This window comes from Bubalus kerabau, chromosome 7, assembly GCF_029407905.1.
Source record: "Bubalus kerabau isolate K-KA32 ecotype Philippines breed swamp buffalo chromosome 7, PCC_UOA_SB_1v2, whole genome shotgun sequence".
NCBI classification, from domain to species: domain Eukaryota; kingdom Metazoa; phylum Chordata; class Mammalia; order Artiodactyla; family Bovidae; genus Bubalus; species Bubalus kerabau.
The window spans coordinates 22,557,516-22,577,768 of record NC_073630.1 but is presented as its reverse complement, the minus strand read 5'-3'; the positions used below and the strand labels follow the sequence as shown (position 1 = coordinate 22,577,768).

At 37.9% G+C, this 20,253-nt stretch overlaps 1 protein-coding gene across 2 annotated transcripts in view; it reads left to right on the top strand.

Annotated features, from left to right (window-relative positions):
* The window catches only part of PPP3CA (protein phosphatase 3 catalytic subunit alpha), a 323,930-nt gene extending 308,614 nt beyond the window's left edge, over window positions 1-15,316 (top strand). The window contains exons 11-14 of one of the 2 annotated variants that reach the window (XM_055587811.1): window positions 4,464-4,548; window positions 6,264-6,361; window positions 9,472-9,501; window positions 12,658-15,316. In XM_055587811.1, the coding sequence (XP_055443786.1) occupies window positions 4,464-4,548; window positions 6,264-6,361; window positions 9,472-9,501; window positions 12,658-12,854 (410 nt within the window). In that variant the 3' untranslated portion in view covers window positions 12,855-15,316. The remainder of the gene's footprint in view (window positions 1-4,463; window positions 4,549-6,263; window positions 6,362-9,471; window positions 9,502-12,657) is intronic. The other variant, XM_055587812.1, reaches the window with a different exon arrangement.
* The last annotated feature ends 4,937 nt before the right edge of the window (window positions 15,317-20,253 follow it).

Sequence of the window (20,253 nt, the reverse complement as noted above, 5' to 3'; positions counted from 1 at the left end):
AGATTCCGTTGGTCTGTACATTAACCTCTGAGGAAAATGGAGTGTGCCAGAGTGCCTAGCTTTTGAAAATAGTAGCATAATACCCCAGGCATAAAAGAAGATTAGAGCTTCAAAGGTAAAGCAAGAGACAGGCCCAAAAAAGAAGTGATAATTATTTGAATGGAAACACAAAATGTAATTTTACTTAAAATTGCTCATTGTTTTTAACCTTATGAAAGACTGCCTCTCAGTTTTGGACTTTCGAGTTAAAATAAGTGATTATATTCTTCTCTGAAAATTTGTTAACAGTAGTTTCCTATTAAAAATTAATGCTTGGGCTTCTTGGGCTTCCGTGCTGGCTTAGACTGATAAAGAATCTGCCTGCAGTGCAGGAGACAGTGATCCACTGGTTGAGACTCTGCGCTCCCAATACAGGGAGCACAGGTTCAATCCCTGGCTGGGGAACTAAGATCTGGCATGCCATATGTTTAACATAAAAAGTATTTTTTGTGCCCTCATTTTTCAATATTCTGAATTTTAAGCTGAGCTACTGTGATACATTTCCACAACCTAAATAGAGTTAAGTTCCAAGAATGTTAAACGTGACATTGTATTTGCATGGCACAGCTAGTAAAAGTCTGAAAAATGTGCATTTTTCCTTGACCTTTCTATAGAATTACAGACTGTTGAGGGTTTGCAATTGAGCCTAAGTATTTAAATAAGAGTTGTCATGAATAACAATACTAAATATGCAAGAACCTTTATATCTGAACTTAGTTCTATCCTGCTGTTGTTCAGCTTCTCTAAGTTTAATTACATATTAATTAAGATATTTTATTTGAATATTTTACATTTTCGTGGGTTGTAAATGTGTGGTATTCGTTTTGATTTTGATTATGTGGAAAATAGTGAAGGTAATTGCCCAGGATAAAGTTTTGAGATATTCACTTTTAAGGTGTCTTCTTACTGTTCTTTGCTTAAGTTCACTGACTTTTTGAGTAAATACATTTGAATTTTATAAAGGATGTACTAAAACCTCTTACTTACCAGGGTTACTGAGAAATCTAGAGAGATAGCATCTCTTCATTAAGATGAATTACTTACCATTACCATATGCTGTGAATTACTGTTTGTTGGGAGCACGGCCATGAATACATAAAGTATACCTGCTCTGTACCCTCTATAGTACTCTCCAGTAAGTCCCTAGGTCTGAAAAATAAGGAATCCTAAACTGGCTCTGACTGTCAGAATGTTCTTTTACATTTAAAATTCCACAGTTATTTGAGCATTTTTCTGAGTTCCCTGGCTCATACTGAACTGAAAAGGATGGCTCTGCGTAATTTGTTTCTCTTCCTTTCCTGTTAGTTTCTTTGTTTTCGTTGCTCTGGTTATGGTTTTTACAAGTCCTTTAATGAAAATTTTCTAAGAGATTAGCCTTCTTAGATATTTTTCACTTACTTGACTTGACTTTTCTCCCCTTCTCATTCCTCTTAAATATATCCAATTACACTTCTAGACTACTCCTTGCTGCTTTTCTTGTTGTGCTTCTAAATATAGTCACCAGTTTTGGAGTCCTCCCACATGTTCCATTCCTTGTGTCTGTTGGATTGATTTTATGATCTGGCCATACTGTTTTTGGAGAGGGTCAGACTCTTTCCCCTTACTTAGCACATCATGACTTCTGACAGACTGGGTCAGTCAGACTGGGGAATATTAAGCCTAGGGTTGTAGTAACACACCAGTTAGTCAGACTGACGCAGGATTTAACTGAACAACTAAAAAAAATATGTAGGAAAACCACTGTAAGGCGACTAATTGCTACCCCACATTTTTTCCCCCTTAACAAATGTCCTTTGGTAGTCTTAAATGTCCTTTAGTAGATCATAAATCATCTAAAATTCAAGCACAGAAACTTTAAACTTTCAAATGGCCTCTAGGACAGGTTTTATATAAAGAATCACAATTGCACATCATAGATAATAACTAAATATTATTAGAAACTCAGAATAAAGTTTTAGGGAGGGCCAATAAAGTTTTAGGCACACTCCATTTTCTCCTCCAAAATTCTGACCAATTAACAGACTTAATTAACAGAACCAGTTATAAATGAGAATCCATGTTTGGTTATCAGAAAGACAGGATTGTAGCTTAGTATTGCAAGCTATTCTACCTGCAAATGAGTGAAATAAATTTAAGTCATATGGGAGAAAGCCATAAGTTCTGGTTTGAGAGATCAGTATTTTTTAACACCAAATAAAAATCCCATTATCTGGATGGACCACAGTAGATTCACCTACTAAAGGAAATCTTTCTTGCTTCCATTTTAGCAATTATGAACAAAATTAGTATAGACATCTGTGTACAGGAGTTTGTGTGGACAAAAGTTTTCAACTCTCTTGGAAAAGTACCAAGGAGCAAGAGACAGAACAAGCCTGTGTGCATTTCAAGATCCTGCTAGCATCACTTTCGCTAATGTTCCTTTACCCAAAGCAAGACACGTGGCCACGCCCAGATTGGGAGTGGGGAAGTGATGGGGAAAAATAGATGCAAACCAGTTAGATGTGTTGGGGGTACCTTCTATGGTGTCATTGTCACTAGAGAAAAAGAAATAGACAAAAATAGGGGCTGCGTGAGGGCTTTTAAGTCAGAGAAAAGAGGAAACCAGCTCCCAGGTACACAGCTTCTAAGGTAGCATCACCTGTGACAAATTAACCCACCCAGAAGAAAAAAGTGACCCATTATATTTTCACTTCCTTGGGATGAATAGAAAATTAGAGGCCTTTTTCTAGCCATTTCCAAATTGTGTGACTGCTGCTGTAAGTTTTCTTTCTTATAGAAGTGTTAGGTCAGTGATTAATTGTTTGGCCCTTATCAAACAATGAAAAAGATTTCAAATCCAATTCTTAGAAGTCATAAGAAACAGCAAAAATATTTCCTTCAAAAAAAGGTCATAAAGCTTGTACTTACCATGAATTAAGAGATCAAAATGTATACCAGTTATCACCTTTAGACCAGTCTCTGAACAAACTGTGTGATAACTGTTGAATTACAAACATTTCTGATATTATCTGATATGGTCTGCTAAGAATATTTTGTTATATTCCTATTAGTGGCAGTAGAATTAGAAAGAAAATCTGCTTGTATTAACACTTTCTACAAAGTCCCATATGTTTAAAAAGGATATCTTATCCCTTTTGGCTTCCCCAGTGGCTCAGCAGTAAAGAGCCTGCCTGCAATGCAGGAGACACAGGAGATTCGAGTTTGATCCCTAGGTTGGGAAGATTGCCTGGAAGAGGAAATGGCAACCTACTCCAGTATTCTTGCCTGGGAAATTCCATGGACAGAGGAGCCTGATAGGCTACAACAGTCCATAGGGTCCCAAACAGTCAGACATGACTGAGTGATTAAGCATGCATGCCATCCCTTTTACTTTGACATATAAAAATCTTAAAAAGAGAACTTTTTTTTCTGTTTTGCACTTCTTCAAACATTACCTTGAAAATTTAAAAAGAAATAAAATAGATTCACTAAAGATCATAGAGCATTATTCTAAAACTACATAAATAAAAATATTTAAAAAGCAAAAATGCTTATAATAACAACAACCTATGTAGATTGACTTTTTTAAATTTGGAAAATGCAGTCAGTGGTAAAACTTAGACTTATGTGTAACTTTTCTACATAAGTGCTAAAATATGAAATATGTGCCACCGTCTCTCACTGAATCCAGTTCAATAGTTTTCTGGTTTTTTTTCTACAATTTGTGCAGTAACCAGTAGATGAAAGAGTATCAAGTGCTAAAACAAATGTTTTAGGGCCATTGGTACTATAAATATTGTAAATACTATAAATACCCCCAGGGAACATAAGGGGTTAAGAGACTCCCTAGTTTGATCACTTCAAAGGACAACTTTTGCAAAAGAAGTTTCCTAAAGTAGTCTCCAAGCATGGAGACCGGAAATGAGTAGAAGATCCTGGTTACTCACTTCCTCTTCCTGCCAGTACACGTTCTCTTTGTATAAATAGAAGAGGACAGGAACCTGCCTCATTGGAAATCTCAAAAGTTGCTCTTTGGCATTTTGAGAACCTCTAAAGTATCACAGGCAAGCGTTTATGCCTGGAAGCATAAGCTTTTGAACTTGATTCACAGATAAATCCTTGGTTTAGTCACTAAGTCATATCTGACTCTTGCAACCCCATGGACTGTAGCCTGCCAGGCTCCTTTGTCCATGGGATTACCCAGGCAAGAATACTGGAGTGGGTTGCCGTTTCCTTCTCCAGGACATTTTCCCAACCCAGGGGTCAACCTGGGTCTCGTGCATTGCAGGTGGATTCTTTACTGACTGAGCCATCAGGGAAGCCCAAGGGGAACAGAAAACAAACCTGATTTGGCTTACAGCAGTTTGTTATATATGTAAACTAGTCAACTAGTTAGAGTTCAATAAAAAGTCACCTGACTTCTCAACTATGTTTTTAAAATGCAGGAGCAACGGCTGCAGCCAGGAAGGAGGTGATAAGAAACAAGATCCGAGCCATCGGCAAGATGGCCAGAGTGTTCTCGGTTCTCAGGTGAGATCATGGTCCTCTGCTCTGTTTTGCCTTTGATTATATGTCGCTGAATAGTGTCTTAATGCTTTAGTCTGGTCATTTAAATATATTACTAGAAACTATTTTCTTCTCTTTAATTATATTTTAAATGGGTTTGTTAGTTCCTCACTATTTTAGTCAAATTGAAATCTACTAAATTATTTTTGTAGAGAAAGCCTGTAAGTGGACTGCCTCACATTTTATGCCCTCTATGTGCTGCAGCACTTTAAAACATTTATTTCACAATATATTCAGCATATTATGAAATAGAACAGCTATTATAATCCTATTTTTCATTCACTCCCTGGAGTAAAAGACGAATCTACCAGGTGTATTTCACTAGATTTCTAGGAAATGAACATGAACCATAAAGCTTGTTTATGAGAATCTATATTATTCAAATAAATCATTGAGAATGAAAAGATTATTTAGAGTTTCATTTCCCATATGTTAGTTATTTTTTACATGGATCATGCATCATGTTATTATTATGCATGGACTTTAGAAAACAAATATTTTCTTAAAAAGGATTAACCAGTCTTTACTTAAATTCGGTTATCTATTCTTGGATAACGCAAAGTATATTTCTCCTCAAATGATTACTTTAATCTACAGTATGATTATATGTGAGGAGTATAAAATCAATTCACAATTACATTATTAACAAGGGTAAATAGGACCATCTTGGGGAAAAGTCCATCTCCACATTGTATAATATCATATTCTAATTTTTGCCAGATTTTTTCCAACTCTTTTTCATGGAGTAGCTACTTGTGGCTCTTTTGATTTCTGCTTCTTGCTATCTCTATCTCACTCCTGGTAGAGTCACTAAAGAGTAATTTAGTGATTTGATACCTAAAGCAGGGAGCCGTGAGCAGGATGAAAAGCACCATCATCCTTTCCCAGAGACACCAGATCAAAGTCAGTAATAACTGTGCAGGAGCAGCCAAATCTTGAAAAGTCATGTTAAAGCTGAAAATAGAGCATAGTTGCTCCCTGCGGCCTGATGAATGAGGCTCTAATGCTTTACATTCCTAACTGAACTCGCAGGACTCATTCACTCCTTCTGAACAAATGTAATAAAACTTGAAGCAGCAATTATGTATTATGAAGAAAAAATTTAAAACAATGTAATAAAACTTGAAGCAGCAATTATATATCATGAAGAAAAAAAATTCAAGTATAGCAACTAAGAGGATAATCCATAGGTCAGATTTTTTTAAAATCTCCCTTTTTCTGTCTGGTTTTCTCTCCCAAGTCAAATCAGCCCTACTTATTTTGTTGAGCCTTAGCAGTAAAACTTATAACAGCTCTTTCCCTGGCTCATTTTTTTTTTTTTTAACATATTTATGGTGTCAAAGAAGATACCCAGCAACACTTCGTTTTGTGACACCTGGTTACAAAAGCAGAATTGTTTTCCATATCTTCAGGATTCAGAAGCATGTGAACCCCTGACAGTTTTATAATTCCCAACTTTATCTTAGCAGTCATGTCATTTACATAATGTGACTTCTATATGAATGTGTGAAAATACAGTGTGTTCCAAGTAAAAAAGGGAAACAACAACAACAACAACAAGGGAGCCAAGGAAGAGGTCAATGTGCGTTCTTATATACATTTTTTCCCTATAAGTCTGATCTTTTTCTTGAAAGAAAATAAAAGGTAATGTCCCCTCTGCCCCCATTGTGCCTTTGCAGAGAAGAGAGTGAGAGTGTGCTGACGCTGAAAGGCCTGACGCCCACAGGCATGCTCCCCAGCGGCGTGCTTTCTGGAGGGAAACAAACCCTGCAAAGCGGTAAGCAGGCCCACTGGTGCACCCCGCGCTGGCACCTCAGTCGCTCCGTCAGTAGAGCCCTGGCCTACTCACCCATTTAAGTCTTGGTCTTCAGTTCTTCTCAGCTGAAAGAAGGGCTGAAACCGCCCCCCATCAGTTTGACCAGTCATGCCCCAAGTGGTAGCTCCTTCATTGGCTGGAATGTGGTCCTTACCCCACCCCCATGTCCTTATTTGCACACTAATCACGCTTTCAGGCCTCACTGTAAGACAGCTCCTTTAGCTCACCTACATGCCCTACAGGTTTGACCACTTGGAACCAAGCAGTTGCTAAAAACAACTTGCTAATTACATGTTTATTAAATGTGCTGGTTATCTACTGGAGTGAGGAAATAAACACATGCACACGTAAAAATACATATGTAAGTGTAGGATTCAGTGGAGAATGGAAGAAGAATATACAAGGATGATCTTGTTTTGAATAGAAGTTGAAGTCAAAGGTGTCTTTCCTCTGACTTATTCATCAAAACTTGAGAGTGATTAGAATCATATTTCATTTTTTAAAAAGGATGAAAACATTTCCTTGAAGATAGCTCTTGTATTAAAATCTATAGTTTTTTGGATAAATAAGTGCTATCCAATAGAACTTTTTGTGATGGTGGAAATATCTCTATCTGTACAGGAGCCACTGACAACATATGGCTATTGAGTGTTTGAAATATAACTTGTAAAACTGGAAATATTTTGTATAACTTGAAATATATTTGAAATATAACTTGTACAACTGAGAAACTGTATTTTACCTAGCTGTCGTTACTTTGATTTAAATAACCATATGTGGTTAGTGGCTACTGTATTAAGACAGCCCAGTCAATGTGCTCTTTTACTTTTGTTACTTTTGTTATCTATTTTTACCAATATTCTCATTAATTAAAGTACCATTTCAGCATACTTTATGGAAATTTTGCTTTTAGATTAGACCCTAACAGAAAAAAAATGAAAACAAAAATACGCTCTAAGGTTTTAAAACAGTCTCAGCCTCTTGCTTATTTTCCTGTATCTTTCCCTGAATCTTTTTTTTGTGTGTGTGTGTTTTCTTTTCTATTCCTGTCCCTCAGTTTGGAAGATCCTGGTATTCCTATGGTTATGTTATTTAGGTACAGCTCTTCTACACAGAGTGATGCCCAGCTTCATGGATGCGGTACTGCTAAACGGTCACCTCCTAGCAGCATCACTAAAATTTTCTTTATTTTCATGTGAATTTATTCCAACATCAATGTATTTGAGTTTCCACCAAAAGAAAAAAAATTTCTAAATGAGAGTAGGAAAATATCACAGTAAATAAATAAATAAATCCCCTATTTAATGTATCGCTAAAAAAATTATTTTAGTAACTTTGAAGGAAAAAATCAAAAATTTTCCCACCAAAGTAAACATGCTCTAAGAACACTGGCATATTTATTTATCATATGCATCATAATTTATATGCACGAAATGCACAGCTACCTAATTAACTAAAACCTGCATAGTTTCTGAGAAGCACAGTTTTACAGTACAGCGAGTGTATTATCAGAAACTATGGATCACAGTTGCTTTAGAAGAGTACACTCAATAATGGACAGTACACACGTCTAATATGTGTTGGTGCTGGTGCAACTCCAGATTCTTTTGCTTTACTTTTAAATTTAAGTGACTTGAGTTCTTACAATTCTTTGTTTTGTTTTCAGATTTTCACCTGTATTTTAACCTGGAATTTTTAGTTGTTCTGTTGTTTTATTTTAGATCCATTTGTTTGCCATTTGGTGTTGAACTTACACACACTCAAGCACATACCCACAGCAGACATAAGGTTTTACAACCTTGTTAGTCCTGAGAATTTGAAAAGTCAGTGTATATTTTAAATGATGTACACTAATACAGTTTCAGAACTCATTGTCTGATTCGCTTAAATTTGTCTAAAAGGGGGAAACTACTAAAAGTTTTACTGTTTGGTTTTTCTCCATAGTGGTAACCATCATACATTTTTATCATAAGGAATTTAGAATGCACTGTAAGTAAATTATAGTGCACATTTGGCAGTTGCTCTAGTCTTAAAACCGTAAATTAGAAGAAACATGCAAATTAAAGTCAAGGGGTAGGATTTTAATATTAAACATTGTGGTATTACAGAGTTTTGCATTTTAGCACTTAATTAGGGAAATATCCCCTAACCTTGATAACATAGAAAAACTCATGCACCTGTATAGCAAGAATATAGACCCTAAGCTTATTTTAAAAATTGCTGATAAAGCAATGGGCTTTTAAAGTTTTGCCTCTGAAATATGCTGAGGTTTCAGTATTTAGACTGACTTTTCTTTAAAATGCTAATAGAATTATTGCTGCTACTGGCATGCTACCACTTGATGGTAACATTTCAAGAGTTTTGTTTCTAAAAATAATATTCCAGTGAGGAAAACTGGTTGTAAACTGGGTTACCTGGCAGAAGACATCCAGACTATCCCATCCCCTTCCTCTTCCTTGCTCCTTTTTCCCTCACACCTGAAACATGTTCAGTGTTTGTCTTTAGAGTCACACGTGTCATCAACTCGGAGGCAGCTCTTAATTTGCATGCCCCCTGCTTTTCCATTCCACTAGGAAATTGTGCTATTTAATATTAAATAGTGTGAATTATTCCACTGACAATATGGCAGTGCTTCAAGTTTTGCCATTTGGAGGGACATTTTAAAACTGTAAATCACCAGTCATAGCAGTGGATTTTTTCATACTTCGCGTGAGTCAGATGCACATTTTCGATTGACCTAGTCCCTTGTAGATTCAATCTAAGTCAAAGAAACCTTTCCTGAGTGTTTTCCTAAAGGGTTAATCATGTGGTCATTTATTTAGTGAGCAAAATCCAAAGCGGTTCACTCAGATATGTGTATCCAGCTCATTAAAAAAAAAACAAAACATCATTTTCGTGGTTTTTTTTTTTCTTTCTTTTTAGCATTTCTGTTTTGTTGTCTGTGCCAGAATCCAGCACTTACAGGAACACTAATCATCTTAGCTCCCTTGATCGTCACTGATTTGTTCTTAGAGTTAAAAATCCTCTGCTCATTTTTCTCATTCATTTTGCACCCCCTTTCTTCTCTTCAGCTACTGTTGAGGCTATTGAGGCTGATGAAGGTAAATTGGCCAGTCCCCTTTCTGTTGTACCTGCAACAGATAAGGGCTCTGCTGGGTGTATTCATTTCTTTCTTTCTTTCTTTTTTTTCTTTTTTCCTTTTTTTTTTTTTTTTTTTTTTGCTGTAGCTTGTAAAGAGTGTGTGGGTGTTGGGCTAACAGTTGTGGCTCAGTATTAACCAAAATGTTCTTGCTTTAAAGGGGAAAATGTCCTTTTCTGGTTTGTTTGTTTGTTTTTTTCCCTTAAAGCTATGTTTGACTTTGTATATAATGATCCTAGTATAATCACAGAAAACAAAAGGATAACAGATCTTGAACATGTGGGGTGGGGGTTATGGCAGCCGTTCTGACAAACAATGGATAAAACAATATTCTTTGAGCTGAACCATGTCCCTCCCTCAAATCACTTTCAGTCAGTACTGAAAAGGAGAGGATAAAAATAGCTTTATGAAATCTAGTCTCCAGAAATTTCTAGCAAAAAACAAAAGTTCACTTGAATAGTGCTTTGTTGTAGTTCAACGTTAATTTTTGTCTCTAAAAAATATCCCAAGAGACAGCTGTATTCAAGATAAACAGTTCTGCTAGTCTTATGAAATTTTAACCTACTGGTATTTGTAGGACAGCTAGCACCACCAAGATATTTTAAACAGTTCAAAAATATCTAGTGGCCGTGCAAGTGACCGGTAACAAGCATAGTGAATATTGTTGTCACTCAGCTGGTTAATGTCCACTGAGTGTCTGCTTTGCACCATGCACTGTGCTGCGAGCCTCAGGAAAATCGAGATACGCACAGCACTGACTGCGCCCCAGCCCTGCTCAGTGACACCAGAGTGGACCTCGCGCAATTTCTTTTGTGCTCTTTAAATGTCAAGTTACATTTTAAATGTCAAGTTACTGCTTATCCAAATAGTTTTGAATATGATACATACCATATCCCCTGAAAATTTTAAAAAGAATAATTTGAAGTTCCCCTTTAAAACAAAATTCTTCAGTTGTATTTTGTTCTTGCAAGATAATGTTTCATTGTTCCCAAAATTGTGTGATATGTTCCTTTGATATGATGTAAAATGTGCCACTTCAGACTCTCTCATTTGTATGTGATTTGGATACAGTAGGGGAAATGATAGCACTGTAAGAGAAAATACAACTGTTTCCTAAATAGCAGTGAATAAACTGCTATTTATGTGGGAATTCTCTATTCCTCTTGGCAAATTCTAATCTGCAGTGTGCATTCTCGTTGATAGTTTGGCTGTTTTCTGTGGTTTCTGTGACTCTGTGTTGTGTTAAGTATACTACCAATGTAAATTGCTAATACCCATTGTCTGACCAGCAACTACAGCAGAGCACACATTCTTCCAGACCAGCGTAGACAGAATGATTAGAAACGGAGCCCTATTCCAGACATAGCCCTTGTTCTCGCTAGATTTTGAAATTCTGTGCTCCCACTCTATTGGCTTTTCAAACCTTACACAACCTAAAAAAGAGATTGCACTTTTACCATTTCAATTCATAAAATCACATCATCAATTATGATGACTAACTTTTTATATTTATTCATTATGATGAAATGATATTCATAGTAGTTTAGCAAAACAGTAGATACTGCTTTTGTCCCTGAAAATAACTGAGTTCATTTTCAGGGTGGGTGCTCATTAGACAGCTCTGTTATTTTTGTGATTTCTGACTGAATTCGAGAAGAATTAAAAAGCTTTGCTTTGGGCCTTGGTCTTTCCCCATTTCCCTATCTTCTTCCTCTCATAGTTGACTAATCACCATGATGCTAACCTTTAAAATGCAGAGGGGGAACGAACTGTTTCTCATCGTTTAACGAGTTTGGAAGCAACTGTGTCCATCTTTTAAGAATCTCATCCATACTAATGAAAAGCACTGTACATTTGTGTGGGAGTGGCTAGCAAAGTTTCGGCTTGAAACTGCTTTCCTTTTTTTCTCAAATAGGGTAGGAAGGATAAAGGTACAATGAAATTGTCCTTCATCAGCCATGGAGATGCGGCCCAATTCAACACTGGTGATTGGCCCTTCAGTGTCTGGCTTGCGTTTTCACAGGGAGTAAAGCAATCTGGTGTTCCCCATTTATGTATGGTTCCCCATTTATGTACTTTATTTTCAGCTCACTGGTTGGTGCACCTATTGAAGAAAACCTTAAGTCTCTTGTGCAAATGCTTTATCTATCTCTGGAGCATAGTAGGATAACTGGAAAAAAAAATAAAATATCAGTGCTCCCCTTTTGAAAATACCATGTTTTCATTGGGTAAGGCCCAAACCATTCCCATTCATTTTTGCAAAGTGTTTTCCCTTTGTGATTTGTGAACCATCACTTAACATCTACGTTGATCTACTAAGAAAAAGTTGTTCTTTAATTTATGCAATAGACCAGATGAACATCAGTTTGGCCTGTTTGCTGCCGACGGAAAGACCAAATTTTTCTGCTTAGTGATCTGATCTTGATTTTTCTCAATTTCTTTTACCTTGTCATCCACTCCACATATTTCCTAAGTTGAGTGGAGAAGCAGGTGTTTATAATTTCTTTTTTTTTTTTTTTCCATGCAACCGTTGAATTGTTTGCCAAGAAAATCTCTCTGGGATGCTGAGAGGGCATGGAAATGCCCCAAGTTCATTCCTTTTGTAGCTGCTTTTAGTTTCTGCTGTAAGCTCTTTACTAGATTTCTAGGTCTAGCTGCTTCAGTGAGTCTACTGAATTTGCCATCACTGGCACAATGGAATAGTCAAAGTAGGGCCGTGTCCTGCCTTTCTGGGTTAGGGCATTTAAAACAGTACTTGTGCCAAGGATGTGGCCAGTGGATGCTGGGCCTAGAGACCTATTACTGGTAGCAACCTTCCTTTTTATATACCACTTTGTGGATCTAACCATTCATGAAGACAAGAAAAACCTTTACATCTTACTAACTTGAAGAGGACATTTTGGTTGGCAAGAGACATTGGCTGTTACCAAACCTCTCGGTTATCTTCGGGTATGGTAAGGAGTCTGTTGTGTTGTGTTCAGGTCCCGTCACTTTGTTCTCTACTAAAGGATTCCCTCTCTCACTGCGAAATTTCTAACATCACCTGATGCAACAGCTGTGCCCTTTGTGTTCCTCTGGCTAACCCCGATTTTTCTTTTCTTAATGATTTTCCGTTTAGCTATCAAAGGATTTTCACCACAACATAAGATCACTAGCTTCGAGGAGGCCAAGGGCTTAGACCGAATTAACGAGAGGATGCCACCTCGCAGAGATGCCATGCCCTCTGACGCCAACCTTAACTCCATCAACAAGGCTCTCGCCTCAGAGACTAACGGCACGGACAGCAATGGCAGTAATAGCAGCAATATCCAGTGACCACTTCCTGTTCACCTTTTTTTTTTTTTTTTTTTTTTGAGCTGCAGGGCCTGATGGGGATGGCTGCGTATCAGCAGTTGGATGTTCTTGCCTCTGATGGTAGCTTATTTGCTCTGGGGCCAGGAGTTGGATTCAGTTTACACTATCATTAAAAAAGAGAGAGAGAGAATTATAAACTATATTTTGGTGGGGGTGGTGATTAAACACCTCTTTTGGGTATGCCTTTTAAAAAATGCTTATAGGGAAAAAAAATTTTAAAAGAAAGCTAATGCTAGTATATACTGCAATGTTAGGGGAATGTACATGTTTTCCTACTGCATTGGGGGACTTCTAGCTAGGTTAACGAGAGGTCTTTTATTATGTTACTGGACACGAAAACTTTGTCTAATTTCTTACTCTATTGTACGTTTACAGTTGCAGCACTAAAAATGGATGACATCAACCATTTTTAACAAAATGATGTACAAACTAAATAAGGACTATTTATTGATAATGTTTTGCTACTCTTGTCAGACAATGGCTATAAAATGAATTAGGCAGTCTTAAAAAAAAAAAAAAAAAAAAAAAACAGAAAAAGAAAAAAAAAAAAGAATGTTGCAAATTTGTTAAAATGCCAAAAAGGACAGTTTAATTTTGTACAGATTATGCTTACCTCAGGTTTCTTTAGTGTGCTTTGAATGCCTTTCTTTCCATATAACACATATTACTTTAGCAATGAATACCTTTCCTTTCCTTTTCTTTAAGTTTTAAAAAACTGGAATAATTACTTCTATCTTTTTCTTTTTTTTTTTTTGCTGTTTATATTTAGGGGTTTTTGTTGATAAATCAAGTCTTGGTTGTGGCTTGCTGAATTAAATATTTATGAGTGGTGCATTTTTAAGTATAGTAAACAAGACACCATATTAAGTACAGTGATAAAGCATCTATATTCTGTAAAAAAAAAAAAATCTGCCTATGCATGTTTTTTAAGAAACAAAATGGCTGTATCGGCCTGTATGAGACTGTAATGCGCTTAGTGGTCTGACATATACTGGAAATGTATGTATACTGGCGTACTTTATATTCTCTAAAATGCTTCATGCCTTTGAAATTTTGTAATCAAAAAAAAGCTTTGAAAAAAATCTAAAGGGGAGAGTGTTCTTAAAAGTTTTTAACATAAGCTTGTCAGTGCACATATAGATGGTTAGCATGTTTAGCAAACCTTGTGAAATTTAAATAAGTTTGTAGTTACATGTGGAACTCTAAATGCATGGTAACTGTTAACGTCATAACGGTTTAGTTATTTTGTTCTGTTCTGTCATGTGCCACAAAATATGTACTTTTTTCACTTTTTTCCCTTTGTATATCAGTTACGGGTTACAACTGGTTCATTCTGAAAACAACCACCACCACAAAAGTCCATTCATATTTTTTAAAAATTGTATAAGTGCCCAAGTAATTCACTACAGCCTAAAGCCTTGCCTTTGTAATTTGACTTCTGAGATGTTGGCAATCAAAGCATGCACTTGTAACAATGAAAAAGAAAAAAGCATTTTATATTACTACTCAATAAAATGTGCATGAACTTAAAGAACTCTCCTCCTTTCCCTGAGTCTGCTGAAAGGATTTACATGCACAACCACCATGCTGTCTCTAGGTGCTGGGCCCACCGCAGGCATCATAGACTGACTCTAACTGGCTTGTCTGAGAGCCTCGTGCTCTCAGGTGTGGTGCCTACTTCCACTGTAAGAATCTTGGTGGCTCTGTGTGTCAAATCAGACAAGAGAAAAATCTTGAAAGAGCAAATGCTGTCTTCTGGCTCCCTTGAAGATGGGAGCCAGTTAAGAACCAGAGCATTCCTTTTTATTGAGAAAAAAAAAAATTGTTATCAGGTTGTTTCAGTTGTATTGGATGCCCTGTCTGCTAAATCAAAAAGAACTCAGCTACTAAGTGCATTTTCACCGCAGAAGAGAATTGCATTTGTATCAATAGTGAAATTTGTATCCTGGCGCTTCAGCTAATATCTAATCACCTGAAGATTTAAGATACACCAAATATTAGTTTGTTTCTAACATTGTTCATTTTCACTGCACTTTGTTTTATGTAATAAAGTATGCCTGTTATATTAAATAATAAGAATATGGCAATTAGTGATATAGTGTACCAAAACAAAGATGTTCTAGATATATTCTCTGGCAAAGACTATCCCAAATTTATTTTGATGAATTCAAGCCTTTTTCCCCCTGTGGGTATTTTTCCATCCTTTAAAAAAATGACACCCAAGGAAAATATTTAGATGCGATATTTATTAGAATGATATGAAAAATGGTAATTCTGATACCAAGGTGTTTATTTTCTTTCTTATAACTGCAGAGAAAATATCCCAACCAAAAAAAAAAAAAATCTTTTCTTTGGATTCCTTTCTTTTACAAATTGTGCTGAGGCAACTATGGCATAGAAATAAACATTTGACATTAAAATAAGCGTTTGATGTGAGTATTGCCTGGTCTTTCTGCTCAGTAGTTAGGAAAGTTATAGCGTATATTTTTGCATAATAATTCAGTCTATCAGAGAAATCAATGTAGAGCTGAAGTTTTTTCTCTAAAAGAGATAACATGCCTGATCATCAGGTATTAGCTCTATCTCCTTCGCCTTTGGGGATGCTGTTGGTTTCTTAAGTTGCTTGTTCCAGTGACTCTTTGGCTAAACACACACACACAGCCTTCTGTCTTCTGCCCTTCTTCACCCTCCCCCAAGGTGACTTACATCTCATGGGGTTCAAACCCAGTGCAGAATTTTTATCTAGCTTTTCAAGGATTAAGAGCTAGATTTGACTGACCCCAAGTCAGCAAGTTTTCTTACCTAAAATATCCTCTACTTATAGTCTTTTAAAAGGCTTCCCTGATAGCTCAGTTGGTAAAGAATCCACCTACAAGGCAGGAGACCCCAGTTTGATTCCTGGGTAGGGAATATCTGCTGGAGAAGGGTAGGCTACCCACTCCAATTTTCTTGGGCTTCCCTTGTGGCTCAGCTGGTAAAGAATCCGCCTGCAATGTGGGAGATCTGGGTTCGGTCACTGGGTTGGGAAGATCCCCTGGAGAAGGGAAAGGCTACCCACTCCAGTATTCTGGCCTGGAGAATTCCATGGACTGTATAGCCCATGGGGTCGCAAAGAGTCAGACTGAGCAACTTTCACTTCTTTCACTTCACTTTTGTAGTCTTTTAAAATATTTTTTGAAGAAAAGAAAGAAAAATCTTCAGACACTGAACTTGTACAAGGAGCAAAGTGACGAAGGGAGGAACCTCTCCAGGTGTCGACTGTGGGGTTCCCAAGGACAGCATGTCAGAGGGGAAACATCGCGTGCTAACAGCCTAGAGAGTGTCGTGCTGATACCGAATCCCCCAGAAGGATCTTTTCCCGATACATTTCTTCCCTTCTCTCCCCACCGCATTTATGTGAAATTATAAACCTGAGGACACATCCATCTTCTGCCTAGAAACTAGGGCCCCACCTTGAAGCCAGTGCCACAGGGGGGACTGTACCATGGGGATGACTTGGAAGTCTCACACTTGTCCTTGACTAGTTCAATGTCTCCCATGTGCTGGATCCCTCTTGTCATACTCCGCTGAGAAGCAGGGACCTTGAAGCTTGTCCTGCCTGCCTGCATTTGTTTCAAGACTGGAAGCCCGTTGAGCTGGGCAAATCTGCGATACCCAGACTAACGTTTGTCCTTTTCCTATTGTAGGTAGCCTTCGACTTTATTCATGCCACAGAAGACAGCCTCTGCTGTGTTCCTTGGATTGTTCTAAGCTAGTATTTTTTCCACACGCAGACACACACACACACAAATGCCTGGCAGTTTTGCTATTTAGCCGCTAAGTCGTGTCCAGCTTTTTGCAGCCCCATGGATTATTTTCCCAAGCAAAAACACTGGAGTGGGTTGCCATTCCCTTTTCCAAGGAATCTTCCTAACCCAGGGATTGAGCCCCACGTCTCCTGCATTGGCAGGTGGATTCTGTACCACTGAGCCACCAGGGAAGCCCGACAATCTTGACAGCCTATCAATTTTCATTACAATGTTAAATGTTAGCATTCTGTCTTACTAAAATAGTAAGACAGTGTCTGGCTTAAGGCTGAGCTGCTTTGTAATGCCATTTTTACTTGCTATTTCATCTTAATTCCTTTTATATAAATCTTGAGGTAATGCCAACCACAGAAGCCCCTAGGAGGCAAAAGTGAAAAGTGAAAGTCACTCAGTCATATCCAACTCTGCAACGTATGAACTGTAGCTAGGCAGGCTCCTCTATCCAAGGAATTCTCCAGGCAAGAATACTGGAGTGGGTTGCCATTTCTTTCTCCAGTGGGAGACAAGAAGTGGCCAAAGAAATGGTCATATTCCTGGTGATGGCATTTTCAAGAGGCAATACTGGCAAATTGGTATCATGTGGGAAAATGGGGACCCAGCAAGGAAGAGGGGCTATTTTAAGGAACAATTAAAGAAGCTTAAAAGGTAAAGGGAAAGAGATATAATAGCCTTAACATTGAGTTGATTATTCCAGAAGACCGTGCTCAAATCAGAATGATGCCTGCTGACCATAGATGTTGCTAGTGAATGAGGCAGCTTAACTAGAGAGTAAACTTTAGAAGAAAGTGGAGGCCTCCCCTTCACAGGAAGGAGTAAAACCTAGGCAAACTCAATTCAGTGCCACAAGCATCTTCTGAACAATGCTTCATGAAAAGAGCCATCCATGCTAGATACAGCAGAAGGTGCTCCCTTCAGAGATAATATTGAAGCTGCCTTCCAACAGGAAGAGTCCAATTCCATCTAATTATCCAGTCTCTGGGGAGCACAGAACTTTGGTTTGCAGACTGTTCCTTGGAACCTCATGTTTACAGGAATGTCACGGGGCTGAGCTTTCTGCATAGCCAAAACAGCCTGTTAATCTGTTTTGTACGCTGTGTTCTATATAAGATGTCTGCTGAGAAGAGTCTCCACTAGATTAGAAAGCTCAAAGACTATTATATAAGGTTAGCGCAAAGCAAGTTGTCTTAAACTCCAGTTTTAAGAGGTTCTTATCGTTATATTCTGAAATCAGTTTATATTAAGTGCAAGGGGCATGTAGGTTTCTTCCCAAACAGTTCAACTTTACCAACAGCGCTAAGTCCAACATCTTCAAGGCAGCACGTGAGGCAGTTCACAATCTGACTCTTCCTGTTCTACCCCCACTTTCCCCAACCGGAACTTGAGCTTCAGCCATGCCAGACATTTAACAGTGTTCAGAAAACACCAGGTTTCCTTAAGCCTCTAGGTCTTTATTCATACATCTTTCTATGTGGAATGACCTCTCCTTTATGGATGTCAAATTTACCTTAAATACTCGGACCAGGCATTTCCTCCTCTCTTAAATGCATAGTGTCCTTTACTGCCTCTATTTTAGCATTTAATACACTGTTTAATTGTCCATTGTCTTTGTCTGACACTTCAGCAAGAATTGCTGCTTATCTTTGTTTTCTCAGCATGTAACAGTGCCTGGCATAACATTTCTTGGAAGAATAGCAGGGAGGGAAAGAGAATGAAAATGTTTTCAGCGTGATCTCAAGATATGGGTTACCCCAGAGTCCAAGTGGCAAACCCTTATTAGACAGTGAAAAAACTTACCCTACCTCAGTTTTCCCACTCTTTCTCATAAGTCTCTCCTTGGACCTGAAGGTCTGGAATGGAATCTATATTTTAATGAGCATCACCAAAATTCTTACAATCAGACAAGTTGAGAAACGATGTCCTACTTTATTTCTATAGAAAATTTAAAGTTCAGTCCTCTCTAATTCAACAGAGTATCTGGCGTGGACAAATATTTTACTGTTCACAATGTCAATAGCCTCCCAGGTGGTGCTTGTGGTAAAGAACCTGCCTGCCAATGCAGGAGATGTAAAAGATGTGGGTTTACTCCCTGGGCTGGGAAGATCCCCTGGAGAAGGAAATGGCAGCGCACTCCAGTATTCTTACCTGTAGTACCCCATGGACAGAGGAGCTTGGCAGGGCACAGTCCATAGAGTTGCAAAAAGTTGGACACAAATAAAGCAACTTAGCATGCATGTATTGCTGTTTTGCTTACAGTTTAATGAATATTAATTTAGATGAAAATATGGAAACTTAAAGTATTTATGTAAACCTCAACATCCACTACTAGACAGGTTATGGGGAGGATGTGGTGGCCTTTTCAAGTTTATAAGACTTACCAAAAAACAGACAAGGTGGTAACTCCGGATACTCTTCTGTGAAGAATCAATAAAAAAACCTCATGTGTCTCAAAGTGAAGGAAATGCTTTCATATTGAAATGACTGTTTCTTCCACATCACTCCTCCTTTGATAACAATTGCACTCCCTATCACCACCAGCTGGTTTATCTTTAAGAATCTCATAGTGTACCTAAAGTTTTACTATGAGAAAGTCATTCCTTTGACTTCAACAATACTTTCTCCAGAAGTCCTTTATTAAAAGATTCACAGTAGGGAAGAACACTACAAGCCACTGTCAGCTGCTAACGCCTTAGAGAGAATTAACTTACCCCAGTTCTGACAGGACTGACCAAAGCTAACATAGATAGATGTTTTTATAGAAAGGGTCAGGCTGCAACTGGAGCCTGGCATGTCACTTGGATAAGCGGGCAGGAACTCTGGCTCTCAGAGAAAAGGACTCTGATATGATCAGCCCATCCATTTATTGTGTAGCTCTTTGTGCTCGGCAGGTGTGAGCAGAGAGGAACAGGCAATGAAATTCAAGTCACAATCTCTCCTCTCACAAGATACAGTAGCAGTGAAAAGAAATCAGTATTTTGTGCGACACATGTTCACTTCTGTGCAATGTGCTCTATATGACTCCCAGCCTGGAGTTAGGACTGAGTTGGAATTTTTATAGCTCTGCTTACTAGTTACCTGTGTGACCTTGATAAACTTCCTAAGCTTCTTTAAACCTCACTGTGTTCTTGGTAAAATGAAGGCAATATGAGTAATTAATTCATAAACTTTCCTTGAAGATTAAAAAGCATAGTGCAAATAAAGTACTTGCATGGTAACTGGCACAAAATAATCACTCAGTAAACTTTAGCTGTGGATGTAGTATTTAGCAGCATACTGAGTCATATGGGTCCTTAAAATAAATATTCTATAGATGAAGATTGTGTGTATGTGTGTGTGTATGAATGTACTTGGAGGTATGTGTGAGTGTGGTGGGAGTTGGGGAGGTTCATGTAGTCAGAAAACCCTTCTAGAAGAAATGGTATTTGGTTGGGACTTTTACTATAAGGGTGGGTTGGTAGGTGAGGGATGATCAGGGAGGGGATCAGAAGGCTTTCCAGCCTGGAAGAAAAAGTAAGAGCAAATAAGAAGCTCCAGAAAAATAGTGATATGTCGACCCC